This window comes from Coenobita brevimanus, chromosome 103 (assembly GCF_032717465.1).
Source record: "Coenobita brevimanus isolate Jiangsu-jjx chromosome 103, ASM3271746v2, whole genome shotgun sequence".
NCBI classification, from domain to species: Eukaryota; Metazoa; Arthropoda; class Malacostraca; order Decapoda; family Coenobitidae; genus Coenobita; species Coenobita brevimanus.
Genome location: NC_137056.1, coordinates 9096125 through 9124017, shown reverse-complemented (window position 1 = coordinate 9124017; position 27893 = coordinate 9096125). Strand labels below are relative to the sequence as shown.

At 42.2% G+C, this 27893-nt stretch overlaps 1 protein-coding gene and 1 pseudogene across 1 annotated transcript in view; one reads left to right on the top strand and one right to left on the bottom strand.

Moving 5' to 3' along the window:
• The window catches only part of alpha-Man-Ib (alpha-Mannosidase class I b), a 132016-nt gene that overhangs the window by 86529 nt on the left and 17594 nt on the right, over window positions 1-27893 (top strand). Inside the window, exons 5-7 of the mRNA XM_080284962.1 lie at window positions 18003-18182; window positions 20737-20885; window positions 21914-22102. Of these exons, the coding sequence (XP_080141088.1) occupies window positions 18003-18182; window positions 20737-20885; window positions 21914-22102 (518 nt within the window). The remainder of the gene's footprint in view (window positions 1-18002; window positions 18183-20736; window positions 20886-21913; window positions 22103-27893) is intronic.
• LOC145415735 (heterochromatin-stabilizing protein CFDP1-like) lies at window positions 18478-19350 on the bottom strand (annotated as a pseudogene).

Genomic DNA, 27893 nt, shown 5'->3' with positions numbered 1-27893 from the left:
GAGGATGGAGAGTGAGAGACTGATGAGGAAAGTGTATGTGAGTGAGGTGGAGGGGGGGAGCAGGAGGGGGAGGCCAAGGATGAGATGGAGGGATGGAGTGGAGAGGTATATGAGAGAGGCAGGTGTGAGCTGGGAGCAGGGCAATGAAATGGCGAGGGACAGGGCAACATGGAGGCAATTTGTTTGTGGCCACCCCTTACTGGATTAAGGCATCTGGCAATAGATAGATAGATAGACATACATACATACATACATACATACAGTCCCTTCGCTTAATACACAAGAATTTGGGTGGCAGAAGACCTCACTGTCTAGAAATTTCACACTTTACAAATAATGTACCATATGGGGAAAATTCTAATTGGTGGGGTGGCCGCCTCAGAAGTCACCCCTTTGGCCCCTAGTCTGTCATTTTGCCTATGTATTATGGGACATTAAATATATGTACACAGTAAATATAACCCACACAGTTGCCACTTACCTTGAAATCTATGCAGGAAAGGCTTAGTTGACTTGGAGAGATGTGGTTCCGAGACAGGGTGAGGCAGTTATGGTGCCCTGGCCCCAGCACCCTAAACACCATCTGACCCCACCACCACCACCACCACCACCAACATGCTCCACGTCAGTAATGAACCCCTCAAAATCCAAGGCAGACACAACAGATGCACTGTCATTGTCATTATTGATGCTGAGGGCACTGGATCTTTTTCTTGTGATAGATCAAAGGTGGTGATCAGAGTCTGATGCCTTCAGTTCACTTCCTTGGCATGCCTGTCTCCATGGTAACTAAGGCTGTTTTCTGTGGCATCCAGAACCTCTTGAACTCTCACCTTACAGTTTTCGTTGTCATTTGATCTTTCAACTTATCAAAGGCTGCGAGGATTTTGCCTAAGTTTCAGATGGATAGATCTTCACTGTCTGTGGCCATGGCTTATGACGTCATGACCCACCCTTACCTCATGACCCGAGTCATGTCCTCATCCACTCGACAAGAGTAGGTTGCGCTCTGTGGCATGACACCAGATTTGGCTCATTCTGTGGCACACTTTTCGCATTTTTTAAACCAACTCGCTCACTACCAATTATTAGAAACACCCCTGTCACTGTCTAGGCATTTTGTCATTGAAACTTGTGTATTAAGCGAATGGAGAGTGTGTGTATATATATATATATATATATATACACTCTCCATTCGCTTTATTTATATATATATATATATACACACACACACACGAGGTGCTACCCAAAAGTTCCAGTAATTTGAATATTGTAGGAAAATAAGTTACCTTACCTCCTAGTTCTCACTGTTGCCAATAAAAACACATAAAACTGATAAGTAAAAGTACAGAAATGCTGTGAGAATAAAGTGTTCAGGAGTAAAACATACTTTCATATAACTTCCCGCCACCCAAGTGCAAAATTTTACTCTCACTTTCCAAGAGTTAAGCATATGTCTAAATGCAAAATTTCTTGAGCTTTCTCGTGGATTTTGCAGAATTTTGATATGACCAATAGTAGTTGAATAAATCTCAAAAAAATTTAAAAACTCACAAGTCAGTTTTATCACCACAGAGGAGTGTATGGACTGAAGGAGTAAGGGGGGAGCCAGGAGGGTATGGAGGAGGGACAGAAGAGGGGGAGGTGCAAGGCTGTTGGCAGGATTTTTACCTTTCTGTCACAAGATGGACGGGCACTTTTACTGTACAGGTACCCGTGGCTTGTGGTCTGCTAGATGCCCAGTGGCCATGTGAAAACACAACTCACGGTGACCAGGCGAATTTGGACGTTCGGTAGAGGTGGACAGCCGCTGTCACCGAACATATACTCGAGGCTTGTGGTCTGTGTTACAATCTCAGTGGCAGTTAGGAAAGACTTAGCCCGGTGGCTGTTTGACTTTGAACAATCGGTGGGGATGTGTATGGACGTTTTGACACTGCTTGTGGGTTACAGTCTAATTACTTGGGCGCAGGAGGTTCGTTGGGAATGATCGCTCGAGCGGGCAACTTTAACCATTCAGTACATGGGCAGACGGATATTTGAGCTCTGGTTGTGGGTTACAGCCTCTTCCTGCTCACTGCTGAAGCCCAGCAGCCATGATACCTAATTTTTGAACATGTCGGCTGGCAAGAAGTTAGCTTGTGTTGTGTCACATATGCTATGATCAGCTGGCTGAAGGTTTGACACTTTGTATTGAGGCATGCCAGTTGGTGGCTGTGCTTGGCCTGCACAGGGCTCCTAATGACCAATTCTCTCAAAACTGTGCCGTTCTTACGCCCAGATAATAATACAGGTGCTCTGTTATGACAAATGGCTAAAAATTCTGACCTTACTGCCAGTAGAATAACATGAGCGTTGCCAGTATTCAGGACAGTGTTACCAATTTTCTAACTCTTGCTCCATTCTTTTTCATAAGATGTGGCCATTTTAGAAATGATAGAAATAGTTTACCACCGAAAATCACAAATTCCTCTATATTTGTGATGATTACGGTAATACTGTAACTAGCAACGTCCAACATTCCATGAAACAGGGATGGATTTGAGAGTCATCACAGCCCATAGCATGCCTGAGTCTGGGACTGGGCCACACAACTCCACAGCATCCATTGAAGCAGTGAGATTGTAAATTACAGGATTTTTACCCTCTATTGTGGTTGGCTTTCTGCCTCAGATGCTTCGGTATCCATTAGTAGAGGGATAAGGAAATTTAGAAGTATACATAACTCCATTTTGGCCAGAGAGGTGCTTAACCTGTTCTGTTCTGTAACCTTTGTTGGCTTTTTGGCCCCGGTACCAAGGGTTTGGGAAGCTGTGTGACCCACAGTGCTGGGCATTTGCAACTTTTATTTTTATTTTTTTCCATGAATTGACCTGAAAAGTGGTCAAAATAAGCCTAGTGATAGTAAAAGTGCTCACTTCAGCAGTTTTCCACCCTATAACAGGTGTTTTGGTTTAGCATGCCCAGATTTGTGCCAGATGGCTACTCTCAGATACCTCCAGTGGCTGATGTGGATAGGTAGTCCAGTTAGGTGTGGAGTGGGTGGATGCATGTAGTACTGTACCTGTAGTGTGAAAACACACCCTGGTTTACGTAATGTGGCCTCAGTCGAAACTATGATGATGGGAAGTTGGGATTTCATGCTAACTTTATGTATTTTCACATGTTCTTGCATAAGGCACAATAAACACTCATGCCACACACAGTCACATTATTTATGGTAAATCACAGATTTTTTATGTTATTTGCCTTACATTAGTTGATTTTATAATTTACTTCTATTTGCTTACATTTACTTACATTACTTTCATTATATTCACTACAGGCAAATCTCAGTTTAACGATGCAGTTGGTTTAATAAAAACCCATTGCTAGACGGGGTATTGTATATCGGGGCTGATTTAACATGGAAAGTATAGGGATGCATTTTTGAGCCGTGGGTTTCCCCTCCAACTGTCCTATACCTACCCAAATGAGTCCCCCCCAGAAAAAGTTTAAAGCCATTTAAAATGGCCTAACAGCTGTAAAAGAAGCTAACCTAAGCCTAACAGCTGTAAAGAACTCACTAGCCCCAAAATGTGCCATGCCCTTACCAGGCATGATCACACTTACTTAGGCCAAAATTCACACAAAATCACACTCCACACACGATTAGTATCACTACCCTACTCATAGCACTGCTGGGACACAGTTATGATGCTGTACAATAGCAGCTTGCATAATGTTGGTGGTGCAACATGATGTGGGGTATGTGAGTGTAAGAGAGTTCCATACTCAGAGACGGCCGGTGCAAGAAGAATGATGTGGGTGCAGGATGAGTGTGGGGGCTGTGCGAGCATTTTTGTGCATCCTGGCAGGTGGGCAGACCCAGCTGGCCGTGGAAAAGTGTGTGATTCAAACTTTTGTCCCATCCCTCCCAGGTGAAACATTGGAAGACCCATCATTAAACCAGGACTTGGACATCATTAGGCAGGGTGTGGTGGTATTTCAACTCCCTTCATCAATCCAGGGTATTGCATATAGGGGTATCGTGTATCGGAGTTTGCCTGTATTTATGCTTCACTATCAGCTAGTTCTTCACTTGGAAGTTCTTCAACTTCGACCTTTTTTTTGTGTGTGTGTGTGTGTGTGTGTGTGTGTGTGTGTGTGTGTGTGCGTGCGTCCGACTGTGGGCATAGGCTTCACAACCTGCTCTCAAGGCCCAGTAGTCCTACATACAGTAGAACCTCTTTGGTCCGGACCCCTTTAATCCGGATTTCTGTTAATTCGGACAAAATTTAAAAATGATAAGCTCCAAAAATATGTTGAAAGTAATTCTAAAGTCATTTTCAGTATCGGCGCGGAAAGCAATCATCATTCATTTAGTCTCGGATCACACTAGGTCACAACATGGGTGCCTGTTTAAACACACGCTAGCATTCGTTCCATCAGCTAGTTCACCAACCATTTATATTTTTACGCTATATTTCAAAAGTTAATCCTCCTCACCATGCCCCTTAATGTAAGTGTAGCTTCTGCAATGAATAAAGGTGTTAAAAGGAGGAGTTTGCTTACACAAAAATGGGTCAGAATATTCTGCAGTGTTCAGTGATGACTGTAGGTTATTTTTTTGTACTTAAATGTGCTTTACTTGTACATCAAACATTAGCTTCTTGCCCATATGGGTGTTATCAATATGCCAAAGATGACAATGTATTTTTTGCCTACATAAGTTTTATTTTTATTCCAAATATTACAGTTAATTAATTAATTTACTTTTTTGCCTACATGGGCCTTAGTCACTTACTACAATTTAAAATGTAGGCTAGTTTCTTGTCATGGCCTTACCTGTAAATTATGCAATACAAACCTATCGTACATGATTAGTTTGGTTATTTTAGTATCCTTTCATGTTTTGCAGTTATGTAGGGTTGACATATGCCACATATGTTAATAATTAACAAACATACCATACCGGGTATGTAGATAGTTTTTGGTATGAACTGGAGATTACCCTGATGGTCCGGACAATCTGCTAATTCGGACAACCCTTCCCCCCATATAGTCCGAATGAGAGAGGTTCTACTGTACTATACACCTCTCTACATGTCACCACTTCTGCGCTAACACCCACCATCCATGTTGAATACATGCTAGGGCTGTCTCATACAGGACTGGTGTATTGATATTAGCAGGGGTATTTTTATGACATGTCGGCAGGTCATATGGTAGATCAGTAAAGCCTGATTATATGAAATTCAAATCCTTAAACTGTTCCCTGCCCCAATGGGGATTTGAACCTGGTTCTGGTAGGATTGCAAGCCACCTTTCTACCGATTGAGCCACAAGTCGGGAGGAAGCACAATAACTTTGGTAGTGCACCATAACCCAGATTTGCGTCAGATGGCTACATTCAGATACTGTCAGCAGCTGATGTGGATAGATAGTCCATTTTGGTGCAGAATGGGTGGATGCATGGAGTACTTGTAGCATGGAAACGCACCGTGGTGTAAGTAATGTGGTCACAGTCGAAACTATGATGATGGGAAGTTGGGGTTCCATGTTAATTTTATGTATTTTCACATTCACTTTTTTTAAATATTATAATGGTATAAGGCATGGGAGGGGAGGAGGGATGTATTTTATCTTATTTTCTGTCACACAATAAGGGCAGACTCAAATAATTTTGCGCAGATGTGAGGAAAACTGTGTCTGTATGTACACAGACTCAGAAATTTAGGGGACTGAGTTAGTCCGTTTATATACAGTACTGACTGACTCGGCAATTTCAACTATTGGTTTGTCCATATATATATATATATATATATATGTATATACTGTATGTATAAAATATATACACAGTAAATCCTCTTATTTTGACGCAATTTACTTCGACGCCTCATTCTTCGTGCAAGAAAAAAGTTTCTGAGTTGTCTGACGATTCGTGAATTTCCCTACATTTCGATGCTTCCAGCCGGCAGCCAACGACGCATACTGATGCTCTTTTGTTGGCGGCCAGCTTGTGACCACCCTACCCTCTGCCGATACAGCGGCAGTACTACAGACCCACACGCCATTGCTTGTTTTTGTACTGTGCTTGCCTCGTGGCTCGTGGTTTCTCAACCCACACCTGGATGACTGCGCTTCGACGTTTGTGATGGAGCGTGCCAGTGAAGTATGGCGCACGGAGCAACAAGGTGAGGGGGATGTTGCAGGGCCACTGCAGTGGCCTAAGGAGAAACGGGCATACAGGGTTGGCCAGAAACATCGACGGTATTCAGCTGCCGACGAGGGAAGGATTTTGTAGCTCATTCAGGAGGGGTTGACAGCCCCTGAAATACATAGCCTGACAGGAGCTACTGAATGCACTATAAGGACCCTCAGGAAGAACATGGACACTGTCAGAAAGCAGGTGAGTGAATATTAAATAATATTTACATTTCATTGTTTAATGATCCATTAGATGATACAATCGTTCCCAGATATTAAAAATTTTCTACAGTCTTCACCACATTAATCCCAGTTACACAATTGATTTTGTTCTCCACATTCACATTAATAATATACAGTACTGTACTGTAATGAAAATTGTTAATGTTGGTTACTGTACTTATAAAGTTACTGTACATTATACCCTTAAGGGTGTACTGTTTAAGTGTTGTCTCATAAGAAAATTAAACGTCAAATTATTTCTTCTGTGTACAGTTGATTTTCAGATGCTGTTATGCATGTGTATTTGGTTACTGTGTGTCACGAATCAATTCGCGACATTTCCTTTTTGTGAGAAGCCACGAACTATTAGTGGAAAACTCACTGTGTATCGCTCAGTTAACCGTTTCTCTCTCCATTCCGGGGTATACTTTTCAAATAATTCGTCACCGTTTTCAAAAAGTGACCGATTTAATGCACGTCACTAAGTGCGCTACTGAGCGATACAATTATTTCTTTATCGTTTGCCTCTGCTTCATTCAACCGTTAGCCACGCCTTCTTCCGGTGGCCTGTGCGTCCTGCTTAGGCATTATTTGAATTCAGTTTTGTGTTTGCTGTGACGGAGAAAGGGTCTGTGCTCAGAAGTGGAGAGGTCAGCTAGCACCCCAAGCTCCATTAGTACAGTTAATCCCAGCTCTCCCACCTTAGTGGTGATACACAGTATTCATCGACTGGTATTTCTTTTGTGTATTTTGTAGTTTTAAGAGCTTAGTTAAGGTGTTTTTTCCCTAGGCGTAAGTATTTAGCTTCTGTGTGAGTGAGCGAGTGCGTCTCATTGATTTGATTTGAAATGTAATGTTAAATTTATTTTTGTAATTAATAAATTTAACAGTTCTATTTCTTGAGCTTAATGTAGAGTAAATCTTGTTTCATTTCTCCATAATTAAGCTTACTTTCCATATAGCTCCTAGCTTGCATAAACGTTTTACTATTCATAACTGGTACTTAGACCAGTCTTGTATTAACTTAAAATCCGTTGTGCCAGGAGTTAATGCATCAGCAAGAACCTGATGTTATTATTATTAGTATTAGTTATTTATTGTCAGGGGTGATGTAACTTTCTCCAGAGGCTAACAGTACAGTAATTCAGCAATTGTGAGTAATTAGTCTCTGCTGAGTACTGTTGAGAAAGTTTATAAATTCTCGTTCTTAGAGAATCTTAGCAAATCAGCGTAAAGTAATCGTTGCTTGATGTAGCAAGACAATCATTGTCTCTGCTCTTCAATATTAATATTATTATCAAATTAAATAACATTTAAACCATTTATATCAAAATTACCGTGATATCATAAAAACCCCGTGACAATTGGCGACCTCATTCCAGGATATTAACTCCTAGCTCTAAAGCTATTCACGAGATAGTGCTCACTCATTCATATTTAGGTATTTATCATTAAAGTTTATAGGCACAAGCTTACTGGTGTTTACCGTTAATTTAGCAAGTGAATTTTGCTTTATTAATCAATAGAGTACTTAACTCTAGTTTATTCTTGGTAACGCCATACGATTTTATTCGCTCCTGGGAAGTCGCCGTACCATTGTGTTTATTATTGAGTCTTCCCAGTCATTTACATTTTTGATTTATTCTTTGCCAGTTAACTGGATAAGACTGGTCACCACTAGCTTGTGTCTGTATTCTTTATTTGTGTTTATTAGTATTCGTCGCTAAGCAGTCAGTACTCAATTTCGGTTTGCTTAATAAATTAGCGCCATGGCTACTACTGTATTTTTACAGGAAGCCAAAGATATGGGTCTTTCGGACCCAACCGAAATTAAAGAGTATATACTCTCACGGCATAATCAGGAGCAGCAGCGCGAGAATGATGCCCGTGAAGAGCGTAAGATTCAGCGCGAATACGAGCGAGAACAGCGTGAGGAACGCGAAAAGGAGCGCGGTACGAGCGAGAACAGCGCGAACACGAGCAGAAACAACGCGAGCTCGAGTTAGAAAAAAGAGCGAGAACAGCGCGAACACGAGCGAGAACAGCGCGAATACGAGCGTGAACAACGAGACAAAGAACGAGAACATGAACTTGAAGTGCTGAAGCTCAAGCGAGATTCCTTGGCTTCAGACACGTCTGGTGCAGTTGGTCAAAGCTCCACGAGCGTTCTCCCTGCACATGTCCTGGCGACCCCACGCATCAAGCTTCCTTCATACAAGGAAAGCGAGCGACCGAGCCGTACATAGCGCGTTTTGAGGACATGGCAGACTTATATCAACTGGATGAGGCAGCTAAGCGGCTGCAGTTTCTTAGCCGGGGGGTGGGTCCTGCCTCGATATTCTCCACAGAATTCGTGGAGACAATCTCACATATGAGATGATGAAAGCTGCACTCATTAAGGCGTATGGTCTCACAGTAGACGACGCCAAAGTTCAGTTCATGCGAGCTCGTCTCCAAGACAAGGAGACAGCTGTTCAGTTCCTTGATCGTCTCACAGCTTACTTAAATGAGTGGATGGAGAAAGATGAAACTCCTTCCACGCGTGAGGGGATAATTGACCTTATGCTGCGTACACAGCTAGAGAGGTCGTGGCCTGCTGAGCTCATAGCACAGCTTAAGATCTGCCAGGTGAAAGATGCCAGCCAAATGGCAGAGAAGGCTGACGCATTCTTTACTGCATACGGGTATCAAGCTCTGTGAAGAAAAACACCTGGAGCAGAAAAGATACTGCTAAGTCTGGGAAGCCGTCTCAGACTGAATCCCAGCACCAAGGCCGTTCTCAGAATAATGGCCAAGGTCCAAAACCGCAGTGGAAGGACCAGGGGCAAAACACTCAGAAACCTGAGTGGAAGAGGTACAACAAGTACCCTAACCAGCAGCAGTATCAGCCACGCAACCGACCGTCGGGACAAACTTTTTCACCACCAGCTCAAAAGAGGCAGGAAGCGAATGCAGCCTTCATTCCTCAGCAGCAGCACGGTGGTCACGTCCCTACCAGTGTGGGTACTTCCCCACAGTTCACTAGTCCCACAGTGACAGTGAACCCCCCTCCACAGATGGCCAATGTTCCATCTCCCCAATATAACCCTCAAGGCACAATGTTTGCCACATCAATTCAGCAGCCTCATGAGTGGCTAGCTGCTTCCTCCACAGGCCCTCCCACAGGTGACAGTACCTTCCTTGTTCAGCAAGGGTTTGTGGGAGACATTCCTGTGAAGGTCCTGAGAGACAATGGTTCCTCAGGTTGCTCTGTTAAGCAGAGTTTGGTTCGGCCTGAACAGTATACAGGTCGACAGATCCATGCAAAGCTTATTGATGGATCAGTGAGATTGTTCCCTGAGGCATGTATCCAGGTGGCATCTCCATTTTATACTGGTATGACACTTGCAGTTGTCATGCCAGAGCCTCTATTTGACTTGATAGTAGGCAATATTCAAGGAGCCAAGGATAGTTGCTCCGATGATGACGCTACTCAGACTTCGGCTGCTGCGGTAACACGAGCCATGGCTGAGGCTCCACACTGTGTCACCCCAGTGATCATTGAATCGCCGCAAGATCTGATGTGTAGTCAACTTGTTGTACAAGAACAACATTCTGACCCGACACTTGCTACCGTGCGGAACAAACAAAAGGGTCGAGTGATAAAGTATTCACGGGGAGGTCGAGCCAAGTTCCTTCGTAAACAAGGACGGCTCTACCATGAGTCACGAACACCCGAGGCGAGGTTCGACTGCAGTTTGTCGTTCCCGCCAAGTACCGCCTAGCAGTGTTACAATGGGGTCATTGTTCAGTCTCAGGAGGTCACATGGGCAAAAGGAAGACCCAGGGCCGTATCCGAGCTGACTTTTTCTGGCCAGGGATGGGACGAGACATAGATAGTTTTGTCCGTTCCTGCAGTGTGTGCCAAAGTATCACCACTAATCAGGGACATGCCCTTCCTGTGCCATTCATAACCACACCTGTAATCTCTGAGCCAGTTGAGAGACAGGGTAGTGGTGAAGTGGGTGCAGACCTGACGTCTCGCCCATTGGCCCCACAGGACACATTATGTCCAGGGCCTGTACATACATGTTATGTACCGTAAGTTAAGGGGATGTTGAGAGGCGACTTGAGGCTATGGAAGACCCAAGTTTGCATAAGGATTCTCAGCTTCCCGGTACTAATAGAAGTACTGTAGGTTAAGGGGGAAGTTCGAGAGAGAACTCCGCAGTGGCGACTTGAGGCTATGGAAGACCCAAGTTTGCACAAGGATTCTCAGCTTCCCGATACTAATATAAGTATTGTAGGTTAAGGGGGAAGTTGAGAGGCGACTTGAGGCTATGGAAGACCCAAGTTTGCATAAGGATTCTCAGCTTCCCGGTACTAATATATGTACCGTAGGTTAAGGGGAAGTTGAGAGGCGACTTGAGGCTATGGAAGACCCAAGTTTGCACAAGGATTCTCAGCTTTCCGGTACTAATATAAGTATTGTATTGTAGATTAAGGGGGAAGTGAGAACTCTGCAGAGGCGACTTGAGGCTATGGAAGACCCAAGTTTGCACAAGGATTCTCAGCTTCCCGATATTAATATAAGTACTGTAGGTTAAGGCACAGGTTGAGGACCCGTGTGCAGTTCGAGGCTATGGAAGACCCGAGTTTGCACAGGGATTCTCAACTTGCCGACCATAATCGTGTGTTATAATTAATGGCGACCTCGAATGTACGTCGTAGCACTGACTGCTAGGCAGAGAGAGTAATTGCAACTTAATAAGAATTTTGTCTCATTGACACTTTTGATGCTCCACCTCAATTGGTTTTGCAGGTTCAGCAATGGGTGTAGCAGTTTTGCTGTGCGGACCAGCTGATCGTCTGCCGCACGCTGCCGCCTCTTCTCCTCTGCCTTCGTCGCCATATTATTTACTGTGTCATTTTACACGTAGGTACAGTTACACTACAACTGTCACACCTACACCGTGTATTACATACACCACTACACAACAATTAGTTGTCAGTGAAAATGTAGCGAATTTTCGCTCAGTTTGACCTGAGTACAGGATTTTCACCGTCGTCACGGAGTTTTCCCTCAAGCTTGCTTCTATTAACGTAAATACGAGGTTTTTTCACTCACTGGCGACTGCGATTTTCTCCTGTAGCAGGATAGCACACACACCACAGTGTGAATCTTGTGTGACTGAGTTAGGATTTATATATATGTATATTGAAATCTTTCTTCTGAAGGAAGAAAGATTTAATTTTCATGGGGCGTAATGTCACGAATCAATTCGCGACATTTCCTTTTTGTGAGAAGCCACGAACTATTAGTGGAAAACTCACTGTGTATCGCTCAGTTAACCGTTTCTCTCTCCATTCCGGGGTATACTTTTCAAATAATTCGTCACCGTTTTCAAAAAGTGACCGATTTAATGCACGTCACTAAGTGCGCTACTGAGCGATACAATTATTTCTTTATCGTTTGCCTCTGCTTCATTCAACCGTTAGCCACGCCTTCTTCCGGTGGCCTGTGCGTCCTGCTTAGGCATTATTTGAATTCAGTTTTGTGTTTGCTGTGACGGAGAAAGGGTCTGTGCTCAGAAGTGGAGAGGTCAGCTAGCTTTACCCCAAGCTCCATTAGTACAGTTAATCCCAGCTCTCCCACCTTAGTGGTGATACACAGTATTCATCGACTGGTATTTCTTTGTGTATTTTGTAGTTTTAAGAGCTTAGTTAAGGTGTTTTTCCCTAGGCGTAAGTATTTAGCTTCTGTGTGAGTGAGCGAGTGCGTCTCATTGATTTGATTTGAAATGTAATGTTAAATTTATTTTTGTAATTAATAAATTTAACAGTTCTATTTCTTGAGCTTAATGTAGAGTAAATCTTGTTTCATTTCTCCATAATTAAGCTTACTTTCCATATAGCTCCTAGCTTGCATAAACGTTTTACTATTCATAACTGGTACTTAGACCAGTCTTGTATTAACTTAAAATCCGTTGTGCCAGGAGTTAATGCATCAGCAAGAACCTGATGTTATTATTATTAGTATTAGTTATTTATTGTCAGGGGTGATGTAACTTTCTCCAGAGGCTAACAGTACAGTAATTCAGCAATTGTGAGTAATTAGTCTCTGCTGAGTACTGTTGAGAAAGTTTATAAATTCTCGTTCTTAGAGAATCTTAGCAAATCAGCGTAAAGTAATCGTTGCTTGATGTAGCAAGACAATCATTGTCTCTGCTCTTCAATATTAATATTATTATCAAATTAAATAACATTTAAACCATTTATATCAAAATTACCGTGATATCATAAAAACCCCGTGACACTGTGCTTATAAAGTTACTGTACATTGTACCCTTAAGGGTTTACTGTTTAAGTATTGCCATATAAAAAATTATACATCAGATTATTTCTTCTGTGTACAGTTGATTTTTGGGTGTTGTCATGCATGCGTGTTTATGCCAATAATTGTCCAAAGGTTACGATCCAGACCATGTTCTTCCCGTCCGACAAGACAGTGATTGTGGGGTCATCTGTGGTAAGACATGTCTTGGCCATAACAGAATGATACCTTGTCCGCTGGCTCGACAGCCAGAGCCATGCAGGTGTGAGCATCTCTACCAGGGTCATCAAGGATCAGGGTCTAAGGATATACGCCACAGTTTGCAGAAAGAAGAATATAAACCCATCACCCATGCTCAGAGCTTCGTCAGAGTGGCTCTTTAGGTTTAAGAAAAGGTGCGAGGTGAGGTGCATCCCTTATCATGGTGAGGCAGCCTCTGCTGACGTAGATGCAGCTGCTAGCTCTCCAGAGGAGGCACACAAGATTGTTGAGGAGGGCGGGTATTCATGGCACCAGGTCTATAATTGCGATGAGACCAGCATCTTCTGGCAGCGGTTGGCAAGATACACATACCTGACAAAGGGACAGGCAGGCAGTTGGCACTAAGATGAATAAAGAGTGGCTGAGCGTCTTACTCACTTGCAATGCTTTGGGCTCACACAAGATGAAGCCACTAATTATCCACAAATTCCATGAACCTCAGCCCTTCAGACACTGCAACATGAGAAAACTCAATGTTTACTGGGAGGTCAAACCGCGAGGCTACATGGTCGAGAGTCTGTCGCACGAGTGGTTTGACCGATATTTCATCTCCGATGCACAGAAGCACTGCAAGAATATGAATCTGGCATTTAAGGTTGCCCTTTTTATGGATAATGCAAGAGCACATGCCAGATATCTTGTCGACTGTCATCCTGATGTCCATGTTGTATTCTTACCACCCAACACAACTTCAAAACTCTAACCCCTATAGCAAGAGATCATCGCCAACCTTTAGAACATGTCCTACTCTAAGGTGCATGACAGACTCAGGAAAGAGACAAGTGCCAACACAATCCTGCTGCAGATTCAGGAAGAAGAGGAAGATTCTGATGGCGGCGGCGACCCACACCGCACACCTGCAGCCGCACCAGAGTCTCAGGGCCTTCCCAGCAGTCCACAGGCTCCACCAGCAGCAATGTCTCCTAGCCTGGAACAGTCACAAACTAGTCCAGAGGAGTCTTGACCAGGCCTGTCCTCAAGGCCAGACCAGTCTCCTAGCGCACCCACACCCCCCCCACCACCTGCTGATTCTTGACCTGCCAAGACAATAAATTAGTTCTGGAAGGAATTCAACATAAAAAATGCAGTGGACACCATGGTTGAAAGCTGGAACAGAATTACCCCAGCCACTATAGCACACGGATGGAAGAAACTTTTCCCTCACCTGACTGTGGAAGGTGAGCGGCAGAGAGAAGACGACACTCTGGCGGCTGCTGTGGAAGCTATCAGAAACACAAGCCAAGACACAGCAGGGGTAAACGAAACAGCTATAAGACAACACTTGACACACTACGACATTCAGGTGTGGTAGACATAACAGAAGAAGAGATGAACTCTAGTGAAGAGGAGAATGAAAGGCCAGGGCACACTGCAGAGGGCAAGATGAGCACGCAGAAATTGTCCCACACCCTGTCCACTATAACCGACATGGCAACCACCTTCGATGCATACACCAGGACTATGCCTGAGGCTACCAACATTCTGTCGACCTTGAGTGATCTGAAAACTCAAGTTATGGCCGTCTACAACAGAAACATACAGGAGCAGAGACGAGCCCAGATCACACGATATTTTCATGAGAGACAGATGTGGCTGCTATTCTGCAAGATTTGGACGTGCAAGCAGGGGTGGATGAAGGAGGAGAAGTGGACAGAGAGGAAGTGAAGGTGCTGGAGCCTGACTTCAACTTCGAGGGCTTCGGCATAGGTGATGGGGCCTCCCCAGAGAGGCCCATGTCACCTAGTAACTAGCCTATCTACCCTTAACACACCTTCACCTGCCACTCAAGCCAGTCTTCACTTTATTTCTGGTAAGGATTTTTGGTGTTGCAGCTCTTTATAACAGCTGTAATGTTTTTTCAGGTACATGTGTATTGTGTTCTGCTGTTTTAGCACTAGTGAACACACTTCATTAAATTTTAGGTAGGGACTGTTTGGTGTTATAGTACTTTATGGTAGGGTAGGTACATGTCCCACCGGAACGCTCCTTTATTTTCCGATTGATTCTTAACTTCACATTTCAACGTTTCACGTTTCACTTGGTTTTGGCGGAACATCTGTGCCGCGAAAAACGAGGATTTACTGTATATATATAGTACTGTATATTGTATGGACACGGCACGGAACGGGTTAATGACATTATCCTGTAGGGACCTCACATTTAATGTGGCTGCTATGGTTTTTGTATTGGAAATCAAGATTGGCCATTGTATGCAGCATTTCCAAGTTCAGCTGCTGTGGTCAAAGTATGCCACACACTGCCAGTTAAAGAGTTGGAGTGGCTGAACCTACCTTAGGACCATTAATTGAGGTCAGGAAGGGTATCCTGTCCCAGAATGCTACACGCTTCAACAAAAGTCCTCAAAGTAGGAACAACTCCTTACATTCCACCGAGAGGTGAGTGTTTAGCATTAAAACTACATCCCATAGCCTCAGTACTTGATCTTCTGTTCCATACCTGGACTTTCACACACTAACCACATTCCTTTTTCCCTACTCTGCTTTCTGTCTCCTTTTCAAACTTCCTTTCTTTCTTATCTTTGCACAGTGGAACTTCCAACAATCAAAATTTTTCTCCATGTCCCAGCTCATTGCATTGTCAGGTACCTTTCTTTCAGCACCCACTACTACATTATTTAGTATAACTTTAGAAGTAACCAACATTACCAGTTTTCATTATATTACGTCCCTGAACTATTCTAAGATTTATCTTTTAAGCCTAGTTTGAGTTGGGGGAGCAAATTTTGTAGGGGTAGTCATATAGTGGCTTAGGCTAGGCTATCGCTCAGTAACGGATGAATGTCGCGCAATATTGGCTGGTGCAGGCGTGTGCATTCGGTCTGTCAGGCTCTAAGTTAGGCCTAGGTTAGGTTAGGTTAGGTTAGTTTGGGTTACAGGTCTCCCTCGTTTTACGCTGTATCGTTTTACAATATTTCGCATTTACGATCCTTCTTCTTTAGTACCAAGTGTTCATTTTACGATTGAGCTCCCTCGCATTTACGACTGGTGTGGATCAAGCCCTAAAAGTTTACAAGGAGATGTACGAGGCTAGGAGGAGGCTGGCAAAGCAAACAGCAATTTCCAGCTTCTTCAAACCCACTGCTAGTCCATCTGCCTCTGCTACCACTGAGTCATCCAGCCCTGCCACCCAAACCTCTACCACCTCTCATTCTCCTGAGTCATCCACTCCTGCCATCCAAACCTCCACCACCCCTGCTTCCTCCCTCTCCACCTCTTGTGTTGATGAGTGATGGGGTTTGGCCCAGGATGTCTCCTAGCCTCGGAGGAGACAATAAGGCATTATGTCCTCCAGCCTCGGGGGGGACCAACTAAGGGTGGACGGAGCTACAGTGCAGTAGGAGGGTATATAACAGTGCAGTACAGTACAGCTGTATTTCATGTTGTTTTTGCTATTTCATGTCTTTATGTTTGCAAATGTACATACATACTGTATGTGATTCAGATGCACTACAATACATAAAACATCATCATTATTATTGCATATTAGATCACTTGTATGGGTCTTGGGTTCCTTATACACAAGTCCAGGAATGCATCCTTGTTTTTCCCATTAAACCTTAATTTCGCTTTACAATATTTCAGTTTACGATTGCCTTTCTAGGAACGCATACCAATTGTAAAATGAGGGAGACCTGTAGTTTAATGCAAAATTGTGTGTTTTTAATTAATTTTGATCTTGATTTTGGGGGATAAACCCACTTTTGGAAATCTTACTCAAAATTCCAAAATGGGATTTTTCCCGAAAAATGAAGGTCAAAACTAATTAAAACACTGTATTTTGCATTGGAAACCATAAGAATAATAATAAAAGAAAACATTGGTTTCTTCTAAAAATTTACCCATTATTCTCATACTCATTCAGTAACATCACAGCATATAACATTTACAGGCCTGTATCCAGGAAAATCAGTGGGGGGATGGTGAGCTTCATTTAGCAGACTCTCCTTGTAATTAACACTATCAGAAAAGTTAATAAAACAGAGAAACACTTATCTATACTATACTTTTCATTGTACAGTATTTGGATTAAGTTTTAAAATTAATCAAGAATATTTTTATGGTGAGGAATGTAATTCTAAACTTTATAATATTGAAAACCCATAAATATTTTGTACTGACTTACAGTTTGTAGCAGTACTGTTAGTTATACTGAAGCAGCCTTTTTGCTGATTTGTGTTTCTTACCTGTATTATGTGTTAAGTGCAAAAACAGTATTGTTACTAAGATTTTTGGAAAATCTATAATAGCATGGGGAAAAAGAAATTGTGTAAAAATCTGTAGATTATTTTGTCACAAGTTTAAAGTAAATTCAAGTTTATTAAGCTAAATGATTCACAGTATTCCCAAACTGGAGAGTAAATTATTTCCAAAAAATGAAGTCTCCAAACAATTGAAAAGATTTCTTTAATGTAATACTAATTATTTCAGTCAGATGGAGCTTGGAGGTTTGAGGAGAGTGGGATAGTGCCTCCCCCCCGAGCTGTGGGTCTGATTTATAAAACTTGATCCAGTCTGTAAAGATCTTGTTCACTGTTAACAAGAAGCACAGCATTATTTGCTCATATCAGATTTTTAAAATTTCATCTGTAATAATTTATTATATCTGCGTCACTCTCATTTCCATTCATCATCCAATCCTTGATTGCCCTATCAGGAGTGTAAGTACCTGGGGTTAGGCTACTCAGTTCACTTCCATCACTGTCATATTGACCTCTCATATAACCTTCTCCTTGTCAGTGTTTGTGAGAATAACACTCCTGTCTCACTCTGGCATTGATATTGAACCACTTGCTTAGACATAGATTAGTATTTTACATGATTCCATAATATTTTTTGCATCTGCTAAGTAAATATTCATTCAGTAACTCCCATTTGTATCAGGAGTATAGCTGTACTGGTGCATGGAAATAATTCAACTGGCAAGTAATATAATTTATACCAAGATTTCCTCAATCTTCTCTGTTATTCTCAAATGAAATATTTTGTTTTCCTACCAGTATCAGCACGTCAAGAGGCTGTGGTTGGAGCGATGAAGCATGCATGGAAAGGCTACAAAACCTATGCTTGGGGTCATGATCATCTCAAGCCCATCTCACGTTCTCGCAATGACTGGCTCCGGCTTGGTCTTACTCTAATCGATGCCCTTGATACACTTTGGATCATGGACCTCAAGGAAGGTTAGTCATTTTTTCTTTGCAGTAAGTTTGATCACACTGATCATTCCATTGGAAAATGCTCTTAAAGAGCATTTTCCAATGGGTGCCAGCAAAGTGCTGTTGTTGTCTGTCCAGATTTTAGTTAGTACAGTATATTGAATGTAGTTTACTACAGAAGTATTTGTTCTAAAGAACTGAAGTCTGTATCTAGTTTTAAACCTAATAATACTGTCTCCTGTGCTCATTTAGTTTCTAAATTTGAAACATTTCATGTGTAAAGTATTGAAACCTGTAATCTAAATGTATGGGTATGTTTTCATCTATTTGATCTCGTGCTCATTCTCATTGCCCTTTCTATTTCAAACTTCCTAAGATCAGCTCGTTCCAAGAATGCTTGCTTTTCTGAGTACCCATCTTTACTTTTCTTGTGTTTCTCAGCTCTGCATCAATACCTTCTGAAGACTTAAAGCTGTTCCAGTCAAGCTTAGTTTTCTCTGGTGTGGTTAGTTTCTGTTTTTTGTTGTCTAGAAGTCCTACAATGCCTGATAAACTTCCACTCCTCTTCACACCTCCCAACCCTGGAATAGCTGAGTTTCCTTTTGTAGTTGGACTTCATTTGGTAGTAGCTGCAGCAGCGGCAGTGGTAGCAGCTGTTTTGGCCTGTGCTAAATCAGCATCAACTTCTTTTTCTACCCTTACTTCTTCCCCTGCAAACTCAAACACCTGAGTAATCTTAACTGTGTTTGGTTTAACTTCTTCATTTTTCACCTCACTTCTCTTACTGGATGCTTCTGGTTTTGAAACCACTTCAGAAGAACTTGATTTTTTGTTTCCAATCAGTGCCCCCCAGCTTGAAAACGTTGGCCTTTGATTTTGGAGGTGGGGCTGACTCCTTTTCTACATCAGCTAGAAAATCTGCCCATATATCATCGGCTTTCTTTTTATGATCTTTCTCATTCACATCCTCTTCTGATGGTTCTGTTACTGGTGAGGTCTTGCCTGTTTTACTTTTCTTCTTCTTTTTCCCTTTCTTTCCAGTGGCGGAATCCCCCCCATCACCTTCTTCTTCTTCATCACCATCACCACTTACAGGTTCATCATCGCTCTCCACTCCTTCGTTCTATAGCATACCATCAGGAACAAATTCTTCATCCAGTGTATCAGACCCATGATCTTCATCTTGCAGCATTTTTCTTGAGATATTATTCTGCCGAGCCAGTTGATAAGTTACAGGCCTGCAGTGTCTGGACATTGCTACTCCTCATCCTGCCTTAGGGTGGGAAAGGAGATCCGGATGATGATAATGATGATGATGATGATGATTGGATGTAGTTCATGTGATGCTGTCACAAGGTGCTGTAAAAATTAGTGTGGAGGGATGGCACTTTATGTGTGTACATTTCAGTGGAGCCTAGATTGGTTTGAAAACATGCTTAGCATATCACTGGACTGGCAGCTGATTACTGACTGAGAGTGGATTACAAGAATTTTTATGACAGTAGAGCTACCCTTTCCTTAATCTGTACTGCTCTGGGCAAAAAATAAAAAATAAAAATAAAAGAAAATAATGATATCCCTTTACGTCTGCCGATTTTGGATTTTTTTTTTTTTTAAGGCTAAATGGGCTTAATGCATCAATGTAAGAGTCCTGACACTAATGAAAGTAATCACCAAAGCCAGAAAGTTGGTTGAATCAAGTTGGGTTGGTGCCACTCTGCCTCTGAAATCTTCAAGGTTACTGAGAGAGCAGAGTGGATGTGAGCTTGTGAACTGATTTTGGATTTTTTCTTTCTTGCTAAATGGGCTTAATACATCAATATAAGATCCCTAACACTAGTAAAAGTAATCCCCACAACCAGGAAGTTGGTTGAATCGAGTCAGGTTGGTGCCGCTCGACCTCTGAAATCTTCAAGGTTACTAAGAGAGTAGAGTGGCTGTGACCCTGCGAAGACTGACACTCGCCTCCCACGCTCCTAAATCAGTGTTGTAAGCATAGTGGAGAAATATCTGAAGTTAGTGAGATAAATTATTACCTTCCATTTTACTTCAGTTGCTTGCAATGTCTTCTCAGTGCTGCAGGGGGTGGGGGACATATATCTACGTAGATCTACGTCGCCAGCGTGGTACCGGTTAAAGATTTGACAAGCTAGCCACAACCATTGAACATGTTTCTACTGTACATTTATATACCTTCAAACTGGGCAACTATATCTAGTTTTACTGTATTAATTGTTTAAAGAATGCATATGAATGCTCTGTTGCTTGATTTGAGTGACATCATTTCTAGTTTATATTTGCCACTTTTTGGGTGATTTTATTGAGCTTAGGAGAAACTATTTAACTGGAAAAATTAGTTATAGTCTTCTTTAACCTCTTTGTCATGAGAGATATTTTCCAAGCTGAAAAAAATTGTCTGATTGTAGAAAGAATATAATCAGAAGCACATAACCACATTAAGAGGTTAATAAATTGAATAAGTGGAATGTACTAAACAGCAGAATCCACACTGTGCAAGCCTATGCCAGGTAAATGTAACACAACCTAATGTAGCTTGCCTGGTCTGCCATTCCCTCAGAGTTTAGTGAGGCCCGAGAGTGGGTGGCGACGCAACTTAACTTCAACCTGAACCAAGATGTGAACTTGTTTGAGACCACCATCAGAGTTCTTGGGGGACTTCTCTCCACCTACCATCTCACCAAGGAGCAGGTCTTTCTTGACAAGGCTGTAAGTAATCCTTAATTTCCTGATGAGGCACTGTACTATAAGGGATTGGATGAGGATGGTGATGATCATTAAGTATAAATGAGGGTTGTGGTAGGTGGGGGCACTCACCATCCACTCACTTGATGTAGTGCTGCTCTCAGGTGTCTGCCCTTTCCTTTTCTCCATACTTCTTTCCATCCATCCTCCTCTGTCTTTCTTTCCTTCAGTCTTTCCTCGTCCTTCTGCCTACAGGTGACTTTACACTCCCTCTTGTGTCTTTCCTTCATTCTTTCCTCTTCCTTCTGCCTGTGGGTGACTCTACACTGTGTGACAAGCCAAATGGTTTCCTGTACACCAGGAAACCATTTACTACGATGGGTAGTAACCATATAACCAGATTTTGGCGCCTGGTGGTTTAGTGGGTAATTATTGCACTCCAGTCGGATTGAGCTGGTGAAGGTTTATATCCAAGGGGTGGTTGGGGTTTATTGCTTACGTAATGCCACTCATGGATGAGTGAGGCTGGTCACTCTCATCTTAAATGTCAGATCCAACTGCCTAGCCCCGGGCTCCTAAGCTCTTCATGGGGCAATGTAGGATTGGATGATGGATGGATGGATGGTAAATAGGGGAGGAATAATACAACTAAGATGTTCCTCACGTCATGAAATGCAGCCATGAGAGGCAGAGTGGTAGGGTGACAATTCCTCTTCACATAATTTTAGAATAAAAAGTTGATTCTATCTTGCATATGTATGTACTGTATTTTAAAGTGCATCTGCAAAGAAATATGCCAAAAAAGTATGTGCTGGTGGTCTGGCCTGTTAGGTGGAGCCATGATAGCAGGACCTTGAATGATGTGTGAATCAATGTCTGACTCACATCACTAGGCAAGCTATTGATAGTTCTCCCTCTTCCTTGCACATTCATTTCCTGTATGCTGTACCCCACAGCATATTCTTGTAGTGATAATGAGGTCAGGATGATGATTATGATGATGGTTGTGGTGGTGGTGACAAAAAAATAAAACCCTTATTTATTGTCAACAGATAGACTTGGGAGACCGACTAGTAGCAGGGTTCAAAAGCACATCTGGTGTTCCCTATGCTGATGTCAACCTATATTCTCGCCGTGCCTCTAAACCCAAGTGGGGACCTGATTCATCAACATCAGAAGTCACAACGATCCAGCTTGAATTTCGTGATTTATCAAGAATTACTGGAAACTCCATATATGAGGTTAGTTGAGAAAAAAAAAATGGAGGTGGGTTGTTGATTTTTATATTTGTTAACAACAGTGGATGAAAGAGAAAGCATATACTCCCTGCCTGTTCTAAAAGTCAGCGAAATGGAACAGGTTTGGGGGACTTCTGACTCTTTCTCCATGAACAGTAGGCCATGGAGATGGGACTGTTAAGGAATATATTTGGGTTGTTTAGGGTGGATGGGAAAAGAAATGAGGAAATTTATGAAAAAGTGAAGTCTGTTGATTGGAGGGGAGAAGGACTTGTGCTAATGAAGTATTGTATGTTTATATCAGAGGGAATGGATATAAATACAGTGGTGAAAAAGATAAATTTGAGTTAGTTTGAAGATGGGAGAACGTGTGCACGGCCAAGAAGGAGATGCCTAAAATCTGAATATGATAAATATGTGACAAAAGAAGGCATGAGAATTGCAAGACGCAGAGAATTAAGGAAGAACAGAAATGAAAGGGTGGATGGATGGATGCATGTATGGCAGTGCACGTGACATGTACTGCATCTTATTTTTTTTAACATGGTAATTGATGGAAAATGATAACGGGAAGTGACTAAAGGATATGCGTTAGAAGAGGAGGTTGTGTATTTGTAACACGTAAGAGACCAGTCACGAATGGGCGAGCAAGATGCAAGGAAGGAGTTGCTTTGTTGATGAATGAGGTGTGGCAGAGTGGAATGAGAGGTTACAAATGTGTCAGCTCGAGATGTATGTATGTCAAATTCAAGTTTGAGAAGGTGAAAGTGGCTGTGATTGTAGCGTATGCACCGTGTAAGGACAGGAGTGAGAGATCGAGAAGGACAGGTTTTGGGATGAGCTAGATGAAGCCGTGGGAAAAATACTTAGGAGCTATAAAGTGATTGTAATGGGTGATATGAATGGAAGAGTAGGCAGTGATCCTGAGGATAACATAATGGATTATTTTCGAGTACCAGGAGAAAATGATAATGGGAAGCGCTGAAGGATATGTGTTAAGAAAGGAGGTTTTGCATTTGTAACTCATATTTTAAACACAAAGATGCATATAAATGTACATGGTATTTGAGGGAACGGGGATCGTGTTGAAAGCAGCCTGATTGATCACGTGCTTGTATAGAGGTCGACACTGGGAATGGTAGCTGATACGAAGGCCGTTAGAGGACGATATGGGGGTCTGACAGATCATATGATTGTGGTATGCAAGATCAGGCTGAGAAGAGCGAGGTAGACCAGGAGAGAGAGGAGCAGTCAGGGAGAAAGACTGAAAGTTGAGAAGCCGAGGATGAAAGAAATAGCAGATGAATACAAGACCGAAGTAGGAGAGGAGTTAGCATCAGTGAATTGGAATGAAATGGATCTAGACAGCCTGTGAAATGCATATATGGATTGCTTAGTTGGGAATGCTAAAGTGGTGTGTGGTATGGCAAGAGTAACAACAAAGACAAAAGGTACGGCATGGTGGGATGAAGGGGTTAAGAGAGCGGTGGAGGGAAAGAGGAAGAAGTGGCTAGATGGTTATAGGACAGGGGTTCAGTAGAATTAAGAACTGAATATGTTGAGGGCAAGAAGCATGTAAAGAGACTAGTGAAGAGGAGAAAGGAGGAGGTAAATGATGATCTAAGAAGAAAAATGAATGCAAACTACTTTGAAAACAGGAAGTTATTCTGGAAAGAAGTGCGGAAATGTAGAAGTGACAGTGGAAAGAAATGTGAAGGTGTGAAGGATGTAGGTGGTAGATTATTAACCCATGGGGATGAAGTAAGGACCAGAAAGAATATTTTGAAAGCCCAGTGAATGGGAATAGAGAGAGCAGAGCATCTGTTAAAATGGTTGGTTTGGGGTGTGTGCAGAGAAGGAATGCGGTGCTAGGAAGCGTGACAATCAAACACGTGAAGAGCGTTGTGAAGCGGCTGAAAAATGGGAAAGCAGGTGGGGTTGATGAGGTGTATGCAGAGATGATTAAGTGTAGCAGTGAGAATGCAATGAAGTGCTTGTTGGAGATATTTAAGAAGGCATGGATAAGTGAAACAGTGCCAGCAGAGTGGAACAGGGCTGTGATTGTACCCCTGTACAAAAATATAGGTGAGTGAAGTGAGTGTAAGAAATATCATGGCATAAGTTTATTCATTGTGGTATGGAAGGTATATGGAAGAAATATTATAGAGAAAGTAAGAAAGATATGAGAAGTCCTAGTGAGTGATGAACAGGGTGGCTTAAGGAGTGGCAAAGGATGTGTGAATCAAATATATCCAGTAAGGCAGATAGTGGAGAAGGCTTGTGAGAAGGACTATAAGGTGTTTATGGCATTCGTGGATCTGGAAAAAGCATAAAATAAAGTAGACAGAGAAGGATTGAGGAAGGTGTTGTGCAAGTACGGTGTAGATGGTAGGCTGCTAGGTGCTGTAAAGAGTTTTTGTGATGGTAGTGAAGCATGTGTAAAGGTTAATGGGCATCTAAGTGAATGGATCACGATCGGTCTGGGCGTACGACAAGGTTGTGATGTCCCCGTGCTTGTTCAGTATATATATGGATGGGGTGATTAGAGAAGTAAAAGCATGGGTAATGGAGAGGGAGATGGCATTGGTAATGAATGGTGGTGGATGGAATATCTCAGATTTGTTGTATGCTGATGATGCAATACTACTTGCAAATACCGGACAAGAACTTGGTAGACTAGTGTAGAGTTTTGCTGATGTCTGTGAAAGTCGTGCCTTGAGAATAAATGTAGAAAAGAGTAAAGTGATGGTTACCGAGAGAGATGGTGATTCCCAATGCGATGTTACAGTGAATGGAGAGAGACGGGAATAGATGAGAGAGTTCAAATACCTGGGCACAGTGATGAAAAGGAGAGGAAAATTTGCAAAAGAAGTGGAAAGTAGAATGACACAAGGAAGACAAGTAGCTGGTGCAATGAAGGCCTTGATAAGTAACAGAGGCTTGAGTGTTGCAACTGCACAAAGCTTACATGAAGGAGTATTTGTGCCAACTTCAACGTATGGATGTGAGACTATGGTGTGCCATGAAAATGAAAAGTCAGGAGTGAGAGCAGTGGAGATGAGACAGCTGAGGAATGTATGTGGAGTACAGAGAGTGGATAGGATGCGAAATTCAGTTGACCCTCGAATCAACGGACTAATAGGGGGGAATGAGTGTCTGTTGCTTGAAAAAGTCTGTTCCGTGAAAATGAAGGGAAAAATAGCCTAAAACTCAAAAAATAGCAAAAGAGATACAATGGGATCAAAGATGAGGTGCAGCAACGCTATCACAGAGTAGTTTACCTCACAATACCGTGTTTTCTATGGACCCGTTATATTAAAACTTGCTTCACGGTGTAGTCTTCATACAACACGAGATAGGTTATTTAGAACCTTGTGAAAAATCAGTTTTGCGCTAAAACGTGACATATATTTACATGTAAAATTGAGAGTTAGGTTCTAAGAGCCCCATATTTTTTGTTAAAAACATATTTAAAGATAGGTTATTACAAATGTCTGTTGTAAGACATCCAAGACGTGTGTTTACATTACGATCTCACCGACTTGACACATCAGTGCATTCTAACCTAACCTAACCGACAAGTTTTGCCCCCTAATACTCCCCATAAAAATTTTAACCACCAAGGATTTCCATGAAGCCTCTTGAAAGTCCTCATTACCATTCAAGCAAAAACATCTGACCTAATCAACATGTGAATAATGGCCTCCCAGAATCATGCATATTTCACCAAGAGTCGCTTTCGGTGCACCTATTTAAAAAAGAAAAAAAAGTGTGAATCTATTTTTAAGTCATTAGTCATCAACAATAAAGAAAAAAAAACAGTATGCCAAAGTTGTCAGCATGGAGTGATTGCATACTTCTCACTTCTCAGGTACACACAAATTCAGTAATTGTGAATAATAAGTCAGCCAAGCAGCATAATTTGTATGACAGTACAGTATACAGTAATTCACAAGAACTAATTTCACACAATAATCTTACCTGTTTACGTCAACACATAGTGTCTTCACCTACCTTAAGAGCCGAATTTTCTCCACCAAATAGTCAGTTCATAGCAAAGGTCAGGCACAAAGCTTTTCTTTTCTTTTCTCTCTCTCTTTTTTTTTTTCTTCACATGTTTCACCCAAGGTGAAAACATGAATTTCACTGCTCCTTCATCATTAACTTTTTTTTTTCCCCAACAAAGAAACTATCCACATCGTGAACACACCCGAGTCATTTCATGTCTGATCGTTTGCATACCTAAGCTCCCACACCACACACCACTATGTCCAACAGTTTTACATTTTCCTTTGGAATAAATGCTTTTCTTGTGTTCATAGCACTTTCAGGGTGCTTAGGCTTAAGTGAAGTTAGTTTGGAACCTGATGCTTAGGGTTCTGATAGGAAATAAGGAGCAAGGAAATAACCAAATAAACGTTTCTCATCACAACAACGATACACACAACACTGATGCAGGCAGTGGCAGGTGGTATGGGACATGGGTCACATGGGTAAGGTACAGTACTGTGTTAAAGTAATTTTTTATATTCAACTACAGTATCATTTATTTTTGTACCTGTAAAGAGAAATACTGTATGTAGTTAGAAACGACAAACTTTCAAAAAACAGACTAATGACCATTGTCTGGAGCGATTCTTTGCAGCAGATATTGTCCATTGCTTCCGAAATCCGTTGATTTGGGGTCCGTAGAATCGAGGGTCGACTCTAATGTGATTCGTGAAAGATGTGGAGTGAGGAAATCTGTGGACATCAAAATTGAAGAGAGTGTACTGAGATGGTATGGTCATGTGGAGAGAGTGGATAACAATAGAGTGGTGAAAAAGGTACATCTGAGCCAATTTGAAGGAGGGAGGAGGCGAGGTAGGCCGAGGAGAAGGTGGAGGGATATGGTGGGTGAGTGTGTGAGGAAGAGAGGTTTGGAAGTCAGTGAGGCTAGGGAACTGACAAGAGATCAAGCTGGCTAGATGAATATTGTGAGGAGAAGCGTACGATCAGGGATTTGGCACCGCTTTTTAGTGTGACAGCGTCCAGACTGACTCTATCGGATATGTTTGTGTGAAGCAGCAGAATGTGGTGAACGTTTTCGGTGTATCAGATAGAGCCAGGATTCAAGGGGCTTGAATGATGAGTAAATGGAAGTGTGGCCCATTGGACTGGGCAATTTTAGGCTGTCTGGACATTGCCACCCCTCAACCTTCCCTAGGGTAGGAAAGGAGGTCCGAATGATGATGATGATGATGATGATGATGATGATAATGATTTCAAACACAAAGATGCACATAAATATACATGGTATAAAGGGAATGGGGATTGTGTTGAAAGAAGCCTGATTGATTACGTGCTCATAGAGAGGTCGATGCTGGGAATGGTTGCTGATACGAGGACTGTGAGAGGATGACGTGAAGGTCTGTCAGATCATGTGATTGTGGTATGCAGGATGAAGCTGAGAGGAGTGAGGTAGACCGGGAGATGGAGGAGCAGTCAGGAGAAGGACTGAAAGTTGAGAAGGTGGGGATCAAAGAAATGGCAGATGAATACAAGACCAAAGTAGGGGAGGAGTTAGAATCAGTGAATTGGAATGAAATGGATCTGAACAGCCTGTGGAATGCATATAGTGATTGCTTAGTTAGAAATGCTAGAGCTGTGTGTGGTGTGGCAAGAGTAACAACAAAGAAGAATGGTATGGCATGGTGGGATGAAGAGATTAAGAGAGCAGTGGAGGAAAAGAGGGAAAAGTGACTAGAGTGGTTACAGGACCATGGTTTAGTTGAAATAAGAACTGAATATTTTG